The 17,743-nt window shown below is 57.5% G+C and overlaps 1 protein-coding gene across 1 annotated transcript in view; it reads right to left on the bottom strand.

Moving 5' to 3' along the window:
- Nucleotides 1–389: 389 nt before the first annotated feature.
- Nucleotides 390–17,743, bottom strand: part of ADAMTS10 (ADAM metallopeptidase with thrombospondin type 1 motif, 10) — a 44,545-nt gene continuing 27,191 nt past the window's right edge. The window contains exons 12-24 of the mRNA XM_009699211.1: nt 16,429–16,574; nt 15,934–15,997; nt 14,980–15,082; nt 7,965–8,098; nt 6,967–7,090; nt 6,302–6,382; nt 4,710–4,873; nt 4,157–4,283; nt 3,064–3,193; nt 2,195–2,399; nt 1,790–1,966; nt 894–1,050; nt 390–499 (exon numbers count right to left, since the gene is read on the bottom strand). Of these exons, the coding sequence (XP_009697513.1) occupies nt 390–499; nt 894–1,050; nt 1,790–1,966; nt 2,195–2,399; nt 3,064–3,193; nt 4,157–4,283; nt 4,710–4,873; nt 6,302–6,382; nt 6,967–7,090; nt 7,965–8,098; nt 14,980–15,082; nt 15,934–15,997; nt 16,429–16,574 (1,722 nt within the window). The remainder of the gene's footprint in view (nt 500–893; nt 1,051–1,789; nt 1,967–2,194; nt 2,400–3,063; nt 3,194–4,156; nt 4,284–4,709; nt 4,874–6,301; nt 6,383–6,966; nt 7,091–7,964; nt 8,099–14,979; nt 15,083–15,933; nt 15,998–16,428; nt 16,575–17,743) is intronic.

Genomic DNA, 17,743 nt, shown 5'->3' with positions numbered 1-17,743 from the left:
GAGTGGTGCTGCATCCTTTGGTGTCTGTCTCGGCACCTGCAGGACCTGGGTCCGCTACTAATAAATAACAAATGTCAGAATTTCAAGTAATGTCCCTGCTGCCGCGCTCTGCCTAGCTTGTCCCACCGCTCACCGACCGGCTCCTGTCGCACTTTTTTGGGCGCGGCCGGGAGGGGTTTAACTGGGAACCTGCCATTGTGAAGCTCGGGGGCGAAGGGTGCATGTCTTGGGGGGACGGGTTTGGGTGACGCCGGCTCCCACTGGAAGCACGACCAGTGTCTGTGTTGGACCCAGGGGAGATTCCTGGGGTGGAGAGGAAGGGCACGGCTCGGCAGCCCTCCGGCGTAGCTTTTGCCTTCCAGTTTTCCCACGGGGGTCACGCTGTGTCCCTAGTGCCCCTGGCATGTTTTACAGCACATCTGTCGGAAGTAGGTCCGGCTGCAGAACTTGAATTTCAGGACGAGCGGACAGTAGGCCACCTTGTTCACATCCTTGCACTCTGGATGGGCGACAGAGGGAAGCAGGGTTACAGCTGCCTCGGGGGCGAGGAGCCCCAGGGGGGGAACAGCGCTACGCCAGCTCCTTTTGCACCCCGATGCCCAGCTCCTGCTGGTTTTTTTGCCAGGACACAACACGATGCAGCCGTGCTGAACCTCACTACTGAAAGCACCTCTTTGCCAAGGCGCGGTTACTTCATTTACCAAGGTCACGGCACGCCAGTTTGGCCTGGGACCAGAGGGGACAGCATCAGGTCTCCCCACGAGAGCCTCCCCCCACGGCACAGCACCTAGAGCCCAACTCGGGCTGTGCTGGCTCTGACGTCCCTACACCATGTAGCCCCTGAGGCTGGCAGTGCTCCGCGTTTCCCTCCCCAGTCCCCCCATCTCCCTCACCTTCAGGGTTGTCCGTAGGTCCCGATTCACACTTGGTCTCGCACTGCTGCATCCCGGCTGGCTGCAGGGTCTCCACGCAGTCGCTGGACGGTTGCCCGGTGTGAGCCAGGCACTGGACGGATCTTCTTTGCTGGCCAAGGCCACACTGCGCAGAGCACTGCCGAGAAACAGCACAGTACGGAGCTGCAGCAGCCGCCACGACTTCAATAACGGGGAGGGGGGGAGAGGGCATGGCAGGTCTTAGGAGGTGCAAAGGGTGCTGGATGTGGTTGTCCCTTTCCTCACCAGCAGCTGCAGGGCCCTCACCGGCATGGCTGAGCGCGGTGGCCCAGCTTCCCGAACAGCTTGGTCCGAACCTCCAGAACTCAGTGAGGGTCTCTCCATCCAGCCCTAAATCACCAGCTTTTCCCAGGCCTCCTGCACCCCGATGTGACCCTGCACCCCGAGGGGTGCCAGAGGGAAGGGAAGACAGTCAGCATCACCCCGCTACAGGCACCAGGCTGGGCTGTAGCAGGTGGACCAGCAGTGGCCCCGCTTGCAGCCGACCCAGCCCACCCCTGCAGCCCATTGCTCCCACTGCACTGCGCTGCTCTCCATCCTCACTGCCCTGCTGCCTCCCAGATACCCGTGGGGACCCTCCAACGACTTTTGTGGGGGCCCTGCTAGACCCAGGAGACTCCCTGGGTCAGCTGTGCACTTGGGTCGCCATCACAATGGCCTCCTGAGCCAAGGCAGAGCAAAGACCACCACCATGGAGTCCTCCTGCCACCTTTGATAGTTGTGGTGGCCACATCGGGTTCTGCTGGCAGGTAAAAGCCTCATGTGCCCTAGGATTTGAGGGGTTCGGGAGGCAGAGTCTTCTCCTTCAATAATGCCATGGCAAGGATTGTCCCTACCTCTCCCCACTCGCCAGTCACCCAGCGCGGCGGTGGGCAACGCCGCAGGTTGCACCTCATGCTGGTCGGGGGCTTGGAGCCTTCATAGCACTGGGAGGTGGGCAGAGTTGCGCTGTGGTCACCGCTCTTGCAGAGGACAATGCGGTGGCGGAAACCGGGCCCACAGCTTGGGGTGCACTGCAAAGAGAGGACACACGTGGTCAGGACGTACGGCAAAGAGCAGAGAGAGGCAGCACTGGCCCTCCCCACCAGTGCTCCCACCTTGTCTCCTGAGCTACAAGACCATGTCCCACATTATGCCCTCCATGGCCAGCAGCCATCACTGATGTCCTGGCCTCATGATTGACACCGTCCTCCTAAGGACCAGTGCCATCAGAAAGGTGAGGGCTGACGTTAAGCACTTACCTCAGACCAGTCCAGGGCGACCCACTCTGGAGGGCACGTCTGATTATTGCAAGGCTCAAGCATTTTTGGCCGTGGATGGGTGCAAGAAGCATCATCCAAGGTCTTCTCCTCAGTGGCAGAGATCTTACGCTTGCAGAAGACGCTGCGTGTGCGGACACCTTCATTGCAACTTCGGCTGCATTCAGACCAGTTCCCAATCACCCAGCTGGAGACAGGTGAAAGAGCAAAGCTTGCGAGGGGCACGGTGGTCCGTGCTTGTCCCCATACCCCTGTTCACAGCCCTATTCCTACTCTGGCCACAACCTCCCAGGCAGCTCTGGTTGAACCACAGAGCTGCTCCCATCTCCCTTTCCCCTTCAAGAGACAGGCAAGGGCCAGCCAGGGAGGGGTTGGGACAATTTCGGAGGGATTGCGCTGAGCATCTGCTCTGCACCAAAGGACCAGACAGGGAGGGCTCCTTTCTGCAAGCAGCACGGCAGCACAGGGAGGAAGTCACGCAACAGGGACCATCCTCGGCCAACACACCATGTGCTCAGCACATCTCTCACCGAGCAAGGCACGGTGTAGCCTCGTGCACAGGGCACTGCGGTGGAGACAAGTTTCTGCTCCCTGCATCACCACTGCCCCTTCCCCACAGCGATGCACTTGGGCTGTGCAGGTTGTGCGCTGTATTGTGCTTGGGATGGCGAAGAGAGGAGAAAAAATGTCCCCCCTTCCCAGCAGAGCTGCTCCAGCCAGGTAGTGTCATCCCTAGGTACCGTGGCAGGGTCTTCTGACTTGGGAATGGCAGAGAGGGGGGAATTTCACCCTCCTCCACACTGGCTTTTCCACCCACGCTCCCTCAATCTGCTCCAAGCTGTGGTACTCACGCCGGGGGGCACGGTTCGGTATTGCACGGCCTCTGCCGCTCTGGCATTTTGGTTTCAGGGCTACAGAAATGGTTGAAGACAGTTGAGCCATCGGAAAGTTTCTTGCATACCACAGATTGGATCTGGCTGCCTGCCAAGAAGAAGAGGCAAGGGGGAAAGAGAGGAGGACCCTGAGGCTACCGCGGAGCCTGGCTGCAGGTACAAGCCCCACAGCTCCGCTCCCACGTGGGCAACGTGATGGGTCACTTGCCACTGCACCTCGCCAGGCCCAAACCTGCTTCTCTATTCATAACTTCAGACCTCCTTTGCCTCTAACACCTCCAGAAAAAAACAGCTGGGGTGAAAGCTCACCAACCAGGGCAGGACCTGGCAGAGTTTGCAGAGGATGGAGGATCAAAGTGTTCCAAGGACCTCGTCCGCAAAGAGACCTGTTCTAACCTTGGTCTTGTGACACTCTCTGGGCAGCACGGGGAGGAACAGCTGGAACAAGAAGGGGCAACATTTTGTCAAAGCCTAGCACACGAGACCAGGTCAGGGACCTTAGCTTTACACAGGGAACATAAGAAGCCTTGCTTTTGAAACTGCCTCTCTCCCCTTCCGAATTCCAGCTCAGGCACTCACAGCCAGGTTCCCCAGAGCCACAAGACAGGGCACAAACCTTTGTGTCAATCCCTCCAGGAATCAACCCAAGGGATTCAGGCAAGCATCAGCAGTGTTTCAGTACACAGACATGCAGATCTGAAGACCACAGGGGCTGTTGCAAACGCCTAACCTGTCCTACATCGCACAAGTAAATGAATTTCAAGCCTATCGTGCCATGTGGCTTCATCCCTGCCACCTACACCTGCGGTCCAGCCGAAGAATGGCATCCAGGTTGTTTGCCCTGAAGTTCTGCCCATGAGATCATGCCGACTGACACCAGCTTGCATGTGGCTGAGTGCAGGGTGGGAATATGTAGAAACCCGAGAGCTCTTTTCGAGCAAAGCAGATGCTAACGTCCGTGTGCTGTCTCACGTGGCCCAGACAAAGCATGTGAGAGTCACAGGGGTGCAGACATGTGTTCCCCCCCAGCTGACACGGGGTCAAACCTCACCCCCTGCACACAGCACTGAGCATTTGGTCCACGGGGTGTAGTGCCAGGAATACTGGTTGGAGGCATCCCTGCCAACGGGTGCGTTGAATTTGTAGCGGATCCCCTGCAGCTCCGTCCGCACAAGGACCTGCAGAGAAAGGCACCAGCGGGGCATCAGTGCCACCGAAGACCAGCGTGGTTGTGACCGTTTGGATGCCATCCCACGATCTCAGCACACTCTCTAAAATCCATGAAATCTCACGCCCTTCCCTTTCCAGTCCCTCCCAGCTTTGCCACGGCAGCCACCGGTGATGACAGTGGTGCAGCCATGAAGGTGACACGATCAGAGAACAAGCTCCCGCGCACTTAAAGTCTGAATCATTACAAAGCCTGGCAGATTAGGGAGGAAGACCTGAGAATTTAGCCCAATTTACCTCGGATCTCTGTGCCCCTTTACTCCAGACAGCAAGGACAGGGGCTGATTAGCTCCAATTCCCATGTAGTTGAGGCAAGGTCTCTTTAGACCAGACCAGGCACGTACCAGGTGGGGGTATGAAGGAACCATGTTACCAACCATGACAAAGAGGGTGATGTTGGTGGGTCCCAAGGCCTCCAGGGACTCCGGCTCCTCTGGGGATCTCCTGTAGTGAAATGTTGTGCCTGCGATGTCAAAGCGCCGCGGAGGGTCGATGGAGAGCTTCCCGTTGATGTAATACTCGCCGCTCTCCCCTCTCAGCGCTGCAAGGACAGGAGAGCAAGGGTTAGCAGAAAGGTTGAATGCATCTGTATCCAGCTTTGGCCAGGCGCTTCTCATCGGCCAGGCTCGGGGCATTGCTACAACGGAGGGTAAACATCATCAGGGAGGGAATAGGTGGGGCAAATAAAGCAGGTGCCTGGGTCAGGGTCACACAGAAAGTCACTAGCAGAGGTGGGACCCGTGTACCCATCGTCTTGTCTCAGCCTGCCCACCACCTCACTGTGGAAGGGTGATGCTGCGGGGAGCTCAGCCACCTGCCCGGGGTGGTGATGGGGACACTTGGAAGTGGGAGAAGCTGTGGCCATGAAGCCAGGCTCAAATCCAGCTGTGCACACTGGGTCTTGGCTCCTGGGGCTACTGGAGGAGGCTGGTTCCCAGGAGCCTGGCTGTGGTTGCCCAAGCGAGTCACTAGAGGGGGATCGGCTCGCTTGCTCATTCCCACTCCCATTCCCATGCTTTTTCCCTGCGTGCTCTTTGCCACCAACACCGTGCTGGCACCCAGCTCTTCGTCACTCCTGCCCTCGCTGCTGGCAACGACCTCCTTGCCATGATGCTCTGGGGTGAGGAGGATGCTTCCTACTGATGGGGATGGAGGATGCTCCCTCCGCTCCCACTGGGGTGCAGGGACAGATCCTGGAGTGGGAGAGACTGGTGGCAGCAGTCGCTAGTGATATGAGCTTGGGCTGTGCCTCCAGTGCACAGAAATCCAGTTTGGATGGACACAAGGAGTCCCTGGTAGAGGTGGGCTGGGCAGGGAGGGATGAGGGCATCTCCGAACCCAGCAAAGGGAGTCGGCCTGGAGGGATGCTGCCAGGAGAGCTCTGCTGTGACCTCCCACTGGTGCCGGCATCTGGGCAGGCTCCTGCTCCTGGAGAGCCGCTGCGGAGGCAGCAAGCCAGCAGTCAGCACCCCTGCCCACCCCTCCGTGATCACTGTCCATCGCTTGGAGGACAGAAAGAGAAGACAAGGGGAAAGAAAAAAGCCCGTTATAAAAATGAGCCAGAGTCTGGCTGGAAAATTAAGCCCAAGGAAAATGTGAGCAGGTCTATTTTTAATCCCCAGCCCAACATGCTGGCGGAGGGGGGAATGCCAAGGAGCCACAGACAGTGCCAGGAACGGCGGGGTGTGGGGTTTGCTCAGGTTTACGCTGCTGAACAGTGAGCGCAGGACGGAGGCAGCGCCGCAGCGAAGACCTGATACAGCCCACACTGGCCTGGGACACGCTGCCCTGCCAGCAGGCCCTGCTGCCTTCCTCTGCCCCCGACCCCAAGCTAGGACCTTCGACCCCATCCTCTGGTGCAGTGGGAGGTTTCCCTTGCTGGGCCTTTCCCACGCCCTATTAACCACAGGGAAATGACAGACCAAGGGGTGTCTGGCTGGGATTTCAGTATCCCCCAGCCCCATCTCACCTAGGTAGTTGATGGAGAGGTTCAGCTCCCGGATGTCGATGTGGACGGAGCCCTTGGGAATCTGGATCACCTCCTCGTAACCTGTGAGACAACCCGGGGCCGGTGAGCAGTGATGCTCAGCCTCCGAGCCCAGAGCCCACCCTGCCCTGGGCTGGATGGGAGCGTGTGCCATCCTGTTACCCACGGCTTAAACACTGAACGAGATGCTGGCAGTGCAGAGGTGTTTGTTCAGCCACCCACTGCAATTAAATGGAAAAAGCACTATGGCCTGCCAGGACAGTGGCTTGCTTGCTTTGCAGTGTGGGCTCTTGTGGTGGGACCGGCTTTGCTAGGAAGGTGCTGTGGAGCTGGCATCTCCACGGGCATCTCCACAGGCACTTCCACGGGCACCTCCACAGCCCGGCTGGAGGGCAGCATGAGCTGGGAAGAAGGGAAGAAGCTTGGTGCTCTATGTCAGGGACTTGGGTGCCGGTGGTGGCTGGGGCATGGCTTGGTCAGTGAACGGGAGCGATTTGCTCCCTGCTTGCAGCCTGGTCCTACCCTTTGGGGTGTTTCTCTGGGATATGTCCCTGTCTGTCCTGTGCATTCCCAGGAGGAGGTGAAGTCAAGGAGGGACTCGAGGGTGGGTGATGCTGGCTGCGCTGGCCAGGCCGCTTGCTCCCTACCTCCCTCCGGCAGGGACTGGTTGAAGACACCCTCAACGGTCTCACAGGAGCTGCCATCTCCCCCACACACGCGACACTTGTCCTCCTTTGCGTCAGAGCCCAGGACACGGTCACAGCCCACATGCTGGAGGAAGGAGCAGCACAGAATTAGCCTTGTCCTCCCCACACCTGACCTGCAGCATCCCAGGGAGCCTATCCCTGGGCTCCACCTCACTTCCCTCCATCACACTCTACACCAGGCAGGGCTCAGCAACATCACCTCTGCCCAGCCCCATCTTTCTGCTACCTCTCTCCAAGGAAAGCCTTGGTGGTGGTGGGGTTTCTCTCCAAGGCTGGGGGAGGCACAGGAAGAAATCCTGCGACTGCAGGATAAGGCAGAGCTTAGGGTGCCTGCGTTGAGCTGGTGGAGCTGCAGCAGCCCAAGGGGAGCCGGGTCCCTCCAGCACCAGCATCGTGGTAACGAGCCCACACAAAGCCTCTGGCTCTGCCCCATGAAGCCTCCGGCTCTGCCCCGCTGCCGCAGTATGTGGGTTAGCAAGCAGGTCCCCAGCACGGCTGTGGTGCAATCCCCCTTTTGTTCCACAGTATATTCAGCCCCAAAGAGACAAAAAGATCCCAGAGACACAGGAAGGGAGCCAGACAGAGACAGAGAGGGAGCCTGTCTGCCTGACTGCTGGGGAACATTTGCCACTCCCACAGCGCTTTCTTATAATTAAACTTTTATAGCCCTCCAGATCCCATTTCAAGGGAAATATCAAGTGCCTGGGGCTACATGGGCTGTAACTGCAGAGACCCAACGCTAATGCTGTGGCACCCGGTGCATGGAGATCAGATGGGAGCAAGCCAAGAGGTGGATGTGCTCCTGCTCCCCGAGGTGAACTGGGTACCCGGGCAGAGGGATGCCCATGTCCGTGTGGGCAGGTGGAGGGCAGCGCTCCCCTGCCCAGGGGTCTGCCCTTGCCTCCCCACCCTGAGTCTGTCTCAGACTCTGGCAGCACCTTGCACTCCCCGTTGACGCAGATGTCGTGGGAGTCCTGCCGGCACGGTGTCCCGTCCACCACGGCTGCAGCTCGTTCTGTGTAGAAGTTGAAGCCCTCGGCCAGGCAGTTGAGGGAACAGGCTTTCACACCCCCTGGGAAAGAAGCAGAGATTCAAATGATGCCACCAAGGAGAGAGAGGAAAGACATGGAGAGGCGGACCCCGATAATGGCTGCCTTACCCTCAGCCTCCCCATGTCCCCCCTCTGCGCCTGTCCCACTGCATGGCTCCAGGAGCCCAGGAGGATGTCCCTGCCGAGCAGAGGGACCCACGAAGGGACCTAAACACCCTCGGTATTGATTAGCACCGAGTCAAGACTCTTGAACCAGACACCGACACGTGGTGAGACGCTGTCCCTTCTGCATAGCCTGGGAAACATGGGCTGTATGTGACGGGGAAGGAAACAAATTGACTTATTCTTGTCTGTTGTCAGTCACTCCTGGGTCTCCTGGCACTGTACAAGGGCTGTCAACATCCTTGTGCCCATTTTACAGACAAGGAAACTGAGGCAGCAGCTCTTAAGCGACTTGTCCAGGGTTTTTCAGTTACTAGACTAGAGCAACCAAGTTTTTCAGCTCCTGGACCAGTTACTAGGCCAGAGCAAACCTTTCTTTCTGTTCAAGGCTGATGGATACTGAGTCCTTCACAGCAAAGTTGATGACAGCAGTGTGAGGATGAAGGGGAAGGGTGCCAAGTTATAGCTAAAATACCTGTTTCCCAACACCCCTTGCCAAAGCACCGTCTAAGGAACAGAGGCTGGATATCTGGATATTAGCTTATGGTGCCTGGGAGTAGGATGTGGGAGCGGTGATGGAAGGAGACATCTGAGCAGAGCAGTTTCTTGCCTCCTGTCTTTGGATTTTATCAAATGTGGGTGCAGATCGTGGCATTTGCTGCCTTTACTGAGCATCCCAAGGAGACTCAACAGCCTGCATGACCCTGGCAGAGCCATATACCTGAGCTGTGGCAGTTCGCTCCTGCAGGCACTGGCAACAGTTGTGAGCCGTGTGCCAGAGCTCGGAAGCACCTCGGTTGGGAGCAACCGAAATCTGCAAAACTTGCCACTGGATACAGCACATCAAATGGGCAGATGGAGGGGAGGGGTGGCCCAGCTGTGCCTGGGAGCACCCGAATGCAGCTGGGGGGAAGAAAGAGCAAAGCCGGGAGAGGGAGGAACAGAAGTAAACACGAGAGGGGAATTCAGCAGCTTAGAGGCATGCTGTCGAGCAGGATGCCTGGGCAAGCCCCTAGAGAAGGCGCTCAATCAACCCTCCTTCTGGAGAGCCACCCCCCTCCGCAGCACCCCGGGCTCTCCCCTGCCTGGCGAGGGAGCACCGAGGCCACAGAGGGGGACAGCACAGGCATGACCCCGAAAACTCACAGCCATCTAAGCACGGCATGCCTGGACCCCAGGTCTGTCCAGCCAGACCTCAGGTGCAAAACATCACCAACAAGGTAAGAAACCATGAGTTACGAGGGACCCATGATGGCTGCGGGATCTCTCAGCTGGGAGAGGCCATGCCACCAAGCCCCACCGGCAACCACACACCCCGTACATGCAACGGTTCCACCAGCCCAGGAGTGGGGCTTGTTCTGGCCCTTCCTGAGCTCTATCTGTGATTTAGCCAGTGCTTGCTGGCTCAGGAGCATCTCTCCTGCCAGTGGCCTCGCTCCTGGCAGCACTGCGTGGGACCCTTCATCCCCCACCACGTGCAGGTCCCTAAGGCCACGCTCTCTCCTCCCATCACTGGAGTGCAGGGCAGCCCTTGCAATGAAGCAGAACTGAGAAAGCCAGAAACTTGGGCTTTCATTTCAGGGCTCTCAGATGGGTTTGTTAAGTTATTCACACGCGTTCCCTATTCCCTTCCTTGTCTCCACCTACAAGGAAAAGCCAGACCCACTGCGGACACCTTGCTGCAGTTCCTTGGTGGGCAGCTAACCCCTGCCACAGCCTGTTTCTGCCTCTCTCCCACCCCTGGCTCCATTTGAGTAGCTCCCAGTTGGCTGCATGATCCTCTCTTCCATCGTAACTCCTCACTGCTGCTGCCCAGTGCCCAGGCTGGTGCCCAACCTCCTCCAGCAGCAAGAAGTCCCGAGCGTCATCATCACAGCCTTGAAAGAGGAGCTTGTGGGCAAAACTGGAATGAAAAAATATAACAAGCAAGAGGCAAAAAAAAAAAAAAGGAAAGAGGGAAAATAAAAGATTGAGGATTGGGGGCATGAGGCCCCATTTCTTCCTTTGCCTTAAGTGCCCTGACTTTGTCACAGGGCTGCAAAACTGGTGCGAGTGCGTGAACTCGGCTCATTGCAGAGCAGGGGGTGTTCACAGGGGGTTCCTCATTGCCCTCCCCTTGCTGGAGCCCAGGAGGATTCATGTGTGCACCCATATGTGTACGCATCCTTAAATCCCTAACAATTTAACCTTCTTTTGAGGTGAGATGAGCAGAAAGGGAGGAAAGCGCCTGGAAGAGAGTGAGCCCTCCATGCCGGGACAATGACCCTGGTTCCAGCCTGTCACTAGCAAAGACCCATTGCTGGCTCTGTATCCTGGTGGCTCCGAGCATCTCGTGTGCACAGATGGAGCCTGGAAAGCAGCTGCTGAGCAAGGAGAACTCAGCACCCATCACCTTCCTGCCTGCAAGAGCTGACAGCAGGTGCTGGACTTGGGGGTTCATGCACAGAGCTGGGACTTGGGGTCCTGGGGTCCTGCTGCCACCCAGCTGCTGCTCCATGTGGGACGATGTCTCCATCCAGTTCCTTAGGAAAGGCTTGCAGATGAGGGATTTCTGCCCTTAAAAGAAAAAGTCTTACGGGAGAGAAATGGGAAGAGGGAGAATGAAGGAGGAAGGAGAAGAGAGAGGGATGACCCTGCACTGGTATCTGCATGCTGACTGTGACTGCTCCAGCAAGCCAGCTGGGCCACCCGAGCTCAGGATGAGTCCCCAGCACACCCTCCTTGGTGACAATTTCCAAGCAGGATTTGCCCTTGGCAGCCAGGTCACTTTCCCACCCATCACAGGAAGGGGGGCCTGGTATCACTGCCCAGGGTCTGTCAGGAACTGGACTTTCCTCAGCACTCAGCCGGCCAAGAGGTACTCGGCTGGTCTGGGCATCACCTTGTCCTTGTTAAGGTGGTTCCCTAAAAAGGCACCTTTCTAAAGCCCTAGACCAGTGACAACTGTGTCCCGGTGACAGCAACGCTGACCACAGCAACATGGCCAGGGTGTGTTTGGGACCCCAGAAAGATTCTTTGAAACAGCACGACACGCCTTGACATTCCTGAAGATGGGAATTAAGGACCATATTTTCACCAGCAACCAGGATCCAGCCCCTCCTCTCCCAGCATGTGAATGGGAGCTGCGCTTTTTGGGGTGGGAGCCTTAGGCCTGGCAGAGCAAGGCCATCCTTGCATCCTCCGCATCCTCCCAGGCTGGCTCACTGCTGCCCAGCGATACCCACATCCGCAGGGCACCAGCGGGATCCTCAGCGCAAGCCCCATGGGACATTTGGCAGCAGAGGAGGTTCTGCAGTGCCCATTGTCACCTCTGCAAGGTGGGTCCACCGCCACGGGAGAAAAGCCCACTTCCACGGAATGAGTGGGCCTCAGCCTGCCCACTGCCCGGTGAATGTTACTTACTGACTGAGAAACGAGCAGCAGACAGGACCACACAACCCCGAGGAGCACCGGGTCTGCCATAAGCACTGTGCAGGTCCCCAGCCCCCTGCTCCCGGAGAGAACCCCCCGGCCATGCATCGGTCTGCGGAGAGCTGCCCGCCCTTCGCTTTGGGCTGAGTAGTCCAAGGTCAGCAAGGGCCAGGTCTGCTGCGAGTACTCCTTTTACTCTTTAATATAGCTATTAACATAGAACAGAACAGAATAGAGAATAAAATAGAATAGAATAGAACAGAATATTTTCAGTTGGCTATGGGCTGCCTCAGAGGATGTTTTGTTCCTCCTGCCTGCCCTGTCCCATAGAGGAATTAAAGCGCATTACAATTTATGATGAGCAATCTCCTGTTTTCTCCAAGCCCCTGCTCCTCCCCATCCCTCTCTCAGCCCCGTGAGCCACTCCACTCTCCCTTGGCTCTTGCATCCGCCAAGAGCAAAATGAATAAGTAAGCGAATAAAGAAAAATAAACAAACAATTAAAGCCGCATTCCACGAGGTATCTGCTGACTGTTGAGCTCCAAAAGGCTGAGCTCAGCGCTTCTTGCTGGGGCTGTGTCTTGCAATCCCGGGGTCTGGGCTCCAGGACCGTTATAAATCACTGTCAGGAAAACACGCCGCACCGGCCCCGCACAAAAACCCACCCTCAACTTGCCAGGCACCCGGTGGCTGGTGTCAGGCTTTCAGCGGGTGGCTCCTTCCCTTCCCAAATTCCCTGTGGGATCTGTGTCCTCCCCCATCCAAGCCAGTGGGGTACTCCTTGTTTTCAGGGTGAGGGTGCTCCATGCCCAGGATATTTCCCCGAACCAACGTGGGGTCAGCATTACACGGGCAAATGGCACGAGCAGCCCTGCACCACTGCAACTTTTGGCAAGGGGTGGGGGCCCAAGGGTGCAGTGCCGAAGGCAGCGGCTGAGCTGAGCAGGGGAAGAGGCTCAGCAGAGGACCAGGGCAGTGCACGGCTCCCAAAGCGGGGACATGTGCCCAAAACCAACCTGAAGAGCAGAGAAGCTACCAGGTGGAGGGCAGAATGCCCATGGATGAGGCTGACAAGAAGGATGGATCATGGGGGGAGCTGCTTGTGCCAGTGGGGAGGGAGGGACTGACCCCCACCACCTCAGAGTTCTCTGGGAACCGCTGGAAGAGCTCAGGAGGGAATGAGGGAGATGACGGTCAGCCCTCATTGTCTCTCTAATGCTGGGGTAGGGATGCCTACAGGGGCACAGGGGGAAAACACAGGTCCTGAGAGCAAAACACCTGCAGCAAGGGGAAGACAAGAGGGGGCTGTTCCCTGGGGGTCTGGTCTATGACATGGAGAAGGTGGAGGTGCAAGGGACAGTCCTGCCTCCCTGACAGATGTACCTCTGACACCCAAATGACACCAAGAATCACAAAATCCCGCAGGCAAGTAAAGATGCAAGTACCCGTGCTGCTGAAGTCATAGAACCACAGAGGGGTTTGGGTTGGAAGGGACCTTCAAAGGCCATCTAGTCCAACCTCCTGCCATGGGTAGGGACACCTCCCACCAGACCAGGTTGCTCACCGCCCCATCCAACCTGGCCTTGAACACTTCCAGGGATGGGGCAGCCACAGCTTCTCTGGGCAACCTCCGCCAGCGCCTCACCATCCTCATCGTACACTGTTTCTTCCTTATGTCCACTCTAAACCTACCCTTTTTCTGTTTAAGACTGTTGCCCCTTGCCCTGTCACTACAGGCCTCGGTAAAAAGTCTCTCTGCATCTTCCTTATAAGCCCCCTTTCTGTATTGAATGGCTGCAGTCAGGTCTTCCCAATCCTGACAGAGCACCCAGACTCAAGCAAAGAAGTTTGTAGGTGGAGGGGAACAGTGGTGACACCTCACCACCTCCACGGCCCCAACTGATCTGAGGGTCCAGTGTGGACAGCCCAGGCCACGAAGAGCTGATCCTGCTAATCCCGGCCGAGAGCTCCCGGGCAGGTGGGTGTCAGCACACATGATTTCTCCAGAGCCAGGAGATGGGTGCTCCCCCAGCCAGGGGCTTGGCTCCCAGAACAGGCTGAGGAGCTACAGCTTCCAGCATCTCTCTACTTGTGTGAACGTGCCTCAGTTTCCCTACCTGGGCCATCGCAGAGGAAGACAGTGACACCCTTTGACACCGAATAAACAAAACATAACTGCTAAACAACATGGATCCTCGTGACCATCACCCACAGCCAACCTAGAGAGCTGAGACAGGGAGCTCCCAGATCCCTTCAAGACATGATGGTGCCAACGCTCACAGCCTCCTGGGAAGGGAATAGGTTTCATCACCTTATTTTATGGCAGAGGAAGCTGAAGCAGAGGGAGAGGAAGGGGCTTTTTTTGAAAGCCAAAGCAAAAAATCTATGTCAGAGCCAGATTACAATTCAAGGGCCGATGTTCAACTGCCCAACCATCCCCTGGACTCAAACCACTGGGCCATGCCTGGGGAAGAGAGAGGTCCAAACGAGGGCAGATCCAGCCTGCGGGACTGTCTTCCACCTTGGCATCCATTGGGGTCTTTGTGTGACTTACCGCTTTGCAATTTTATTACATTTTTATTGATCCATCCCCTGCAGCCTCAGCACATCTGCTCCAGCTGCAGGAGTCCCGCTGGGAGGTGTGCTTATTTACACAGCTGCGAAGGATTTCCCCAGTCAAGTTCATTAACTACATGAAGGAGACGCGCTGTTCTTTCTCATTATTAAGAGATTTCTGCCACAGAGGCCTCCCCCCGCCCTCTCTCCTTGCTAGACACTTCTGCAGGACACAGGGGGACTGACCTTGGGAAGAAGGGAGAGCTGCTCTTTGGAGGATCCACCAGTTCGCATCCTTTGCAGGAGCTGGAAGCTTTACCTGCCTGCGCAGGGAGGGCTGCCCTGTTGTCTCCCCATCAGGTACCAGACACTGACAACTCCCTCCTCCGTCTTCCTCTTTGCTCCCTCAGCAGTTAAGGAAACTTGAGGAAAGAAGCTACACAGCTCTGATGCTGCTGGAATTATTTCTGGCAGAGCAATGAAGTTAAAGAGCAATTGCCCAGGGGAAAGTGACCCAGGATGGGGGGCACCGCAGGACGGTTGTGGGTCAGTGCTGGGGGAAGCTGTCGTGTGAGGGGGAGGCAGCACAGCCCAGGAACACAGAGCGGGCAGCCTACGGGACCAGGGCTAGCTGAGATGGTGACTAACTGCCCACCAGACAACTTGGACCATGAGACCTGTCCCCATGGAGAGCAGGGGAGAGCAAAGCCCTACACAGCCCTGCTCCACTTCTGCCTGAGCCAAGGGATGCTCAGCCCAGCCCCAGCACTCACCTCCACGGTATGTCTTCCAGGTGTAGTACTTCCCTCGGAAGGGGACGTTATCGAATTCGGCACACTGCACCTCTCGGAAGTCCTGGGAGCCCGGCGGGCAGTCCTGCGGCCACACAGCCAGCGGTCAGTGCGTTGGCAGGAGCAGCCTGCCTTGTCTGCTAGGGGGGCAGGAGCTGCTACAGGGCTCCCAGCTGCAACTAACACCAGCCCTTCGAGGAGATGGACACCAGCCCTGACAACTGGACACTGCTACAGTATGGCAGGAGCATCCCTCCTGCAAAGCTAGACACTATTTGAAGACGAACAGCACGAGGCCTCGGGCCCCAGCTGGTCTGTCTGCAGATGCAACACTTGCTCTTGCGAGCAATCCGTTAAAAGCTAGGTGCAAAGCCCAGGGGAAGCAATGGGGAACCATCCATTTTCCTCACTACCAGCCTGGCGATGTTAAAGCTGCCATTTCCCAGGTCCAAAGCTCCACCGAGCTTCCCTCCAGCACAGTTATTTCTCTGCATCCCTTGAGGTTTAACCCTCAGCCCTGGGAAGCAGGGTGCTGCACCGCATTTCGTGAGCCGCTGTAACCTAACCAGGCCTGCACTTGCAGCGTGCATGAGGCAATCGCTGTTGTGTCAGTGCTGGAAGCCTCTGATCTCTCCTCTGCCTTGTTATCTTTTCAGGCCCTTTCTTGATGCTGAAGCCCTGCAGCTATGCACCACCCACCCGTCCTCCGAGCCAGCTTGCAGTCAGTGCAGGCATGCATCGTCCTGCTCGGCTTTTCCCATTGCAGGATTGCTGCCGGCACAGTGTGTCTCGCTCCCACCCAGCCACCTCCTCCCGTGGGTCCCACGGCTGCACGTCATGCCCTGGCATCCATGCTGTGACACAGCGCTGTCTGCCCCACCAGCAAAGCCCTGCTAGCCCACCGCTGCTCCCCTCCCCGAGCCCGGCAGTACTCACGTCGGTGTTGCAGGACCGGTATCGCTTTCTCTCTCCCAGGCAGTACTTTCCTCCGATCGTGGGCCTGCCAAACCAGGAACGAGATGGGAGAACCAGCTTAGGGCGGTGAGCCGTATTTGTGGCAGGGCAGCTGCCCCAAGTTTGCAGAAGCACCATGGCTTTTCCCAACCCTGCTCTGCTGCGAGTACGCATCCTGCCTGGAGGGGCTATTGCCGAAGTGCAGTCCCCAGCAGACTTCACAAGCTCCGCTGCAAGCGCACACTGGAGTTGTACAAGTGGCTTTGGGTCTCTGGCTGCAAACCTGACACCAAAGCAAGAGCATCGAGCTGCTGTGAAAGCAGGACACGGGATTTGTGTGCAGGAGCCAAGACCCTCCCGGGAACTGAGCGCAGAGCTGCCCGGGCACCTGGCTGCTGCCTTTGCCCCCGACCCAAACAGCGATGCCGTAGGACAAGGCAGGGCCGTGCCGACATGGCCACGCACATGTACACCTACCGCGGGCTGTCGCAATGGCGAATGGATGACGATACGCCTCCGCCGCATGTCCTGCTGCACTCTCCCCAGGATGACCAGGCTCCCCAGGCACCATCCACGCCCTCTGGTCGGGTGCCGAAAGGCACGCACTCCCTCTTGTAGCACCACTGTGGAAAGACAGAGCTTTAAACACCCTGAGCGCACGGTCTCCTCCTCACAGAGAGCTCCTCAGCCTCCATCGGACATGGCAGCCAGTTCAGGGCTGGGATCTGGTTTGATCCTGTGAAATGTGAACTCGGAGCTGTGCTGGCCTTGGAGCCAAGTTCTCCATCGCAGAGGGCATTTGCCTCTTCCCGGGACACCCTCTCCTCTGAGTCACCATTTGCGCACACTGCATACTCGGTGTTTGCAGGGATGCTGGGACCAGTGCCCCAACTCCCAACCCCTGGTGCACCATCCTTTGGGGCACACAGCCATGGGCAAGTGGACTACATCCCCACTTCTCCTCTAAAGGGCTCCCGGGCACCTGGGTCAATCAGGGTGACACACGTTGTGAACAGGGACATGTAAGAGCACGCACCTCACTGCCTATAAAAGTGTGTGGCAGCGAGTCCCAGGTGGGACTTGGTCCCGAGCTGCTGCTGCTGCTGGGCAGCAGGGCCAGGATCCCTGGGGGGCACGGACACCTCCACCACCCGCTGCTCCTTCCCAGGATGGAGTGAGTTTTGTATGTGTACTGGGAGCTGAAATTGTGGTTAATGTGTTAAAATGACCCGATCTGCAAAGGGTTCCAGGTTAAAATAAAGTTCTGCTTGTCACAACAACGTCGTTGTGTCGTTGTTCTGCCGAGGATCCTTAAAGAATCCGCCTGTCCCCGTCCTATTGGGTGACAGATGCTCACAGAAACTCGCCTATGAAATATTTCCCTTGGACCTGGAAAGCATCCTGCACCCCCTGGAGTCAACAGTGATGCAAGGAGCGGGACACTGCCAGACCCGCTGCCGTTCTCCGGGCACGGTGCCGGACACCATGCCTCGGGGGCTGAGATAATCCCAGGAAGGAAGAAACCGCTGTGCGCTCCTTCCAGGGGCTGATAACCCACCCTGGAGCTGCTGGCACGGCCTCTCCCAGCTCCTTTTGAGCCAAGCCCTCCATGGGCAGCACAGCCAGGAGGGAAAAATGAACCATGGCCTCCCAGGACATTCAGCTAGCGACCTCCTTGCACACCAGTGCCTTTCCAAAGGCGCGATCCCATGCGGAGGAGATGCTCTGCAAGCACAGCCTTTCTGGTGCTCCTGCTGTTGCTCCAGACTGGAGGTACTGGGGATGCTGCTTC

The sequence above is a fragment of the Cariama cristata genome, unplaced genomic scaffold (genome assembly GCF_000690535.1).
Source record: "Cariama cristata isolate BGI_N322 unplaced genomic scaffold, ASM69053v1 scaffold24074, whole genome shotgun sequence".
In the NCBI taxonomy this organism is placed as follows: Eukaryota; Metazoa; Chordata; class Aves; order Cariamiformes; family Cariamidae; genus Cariama; species Cariama cristata.
This window is presented reverse-complemented; position numbering and strand designations above follow the sequence as displayed.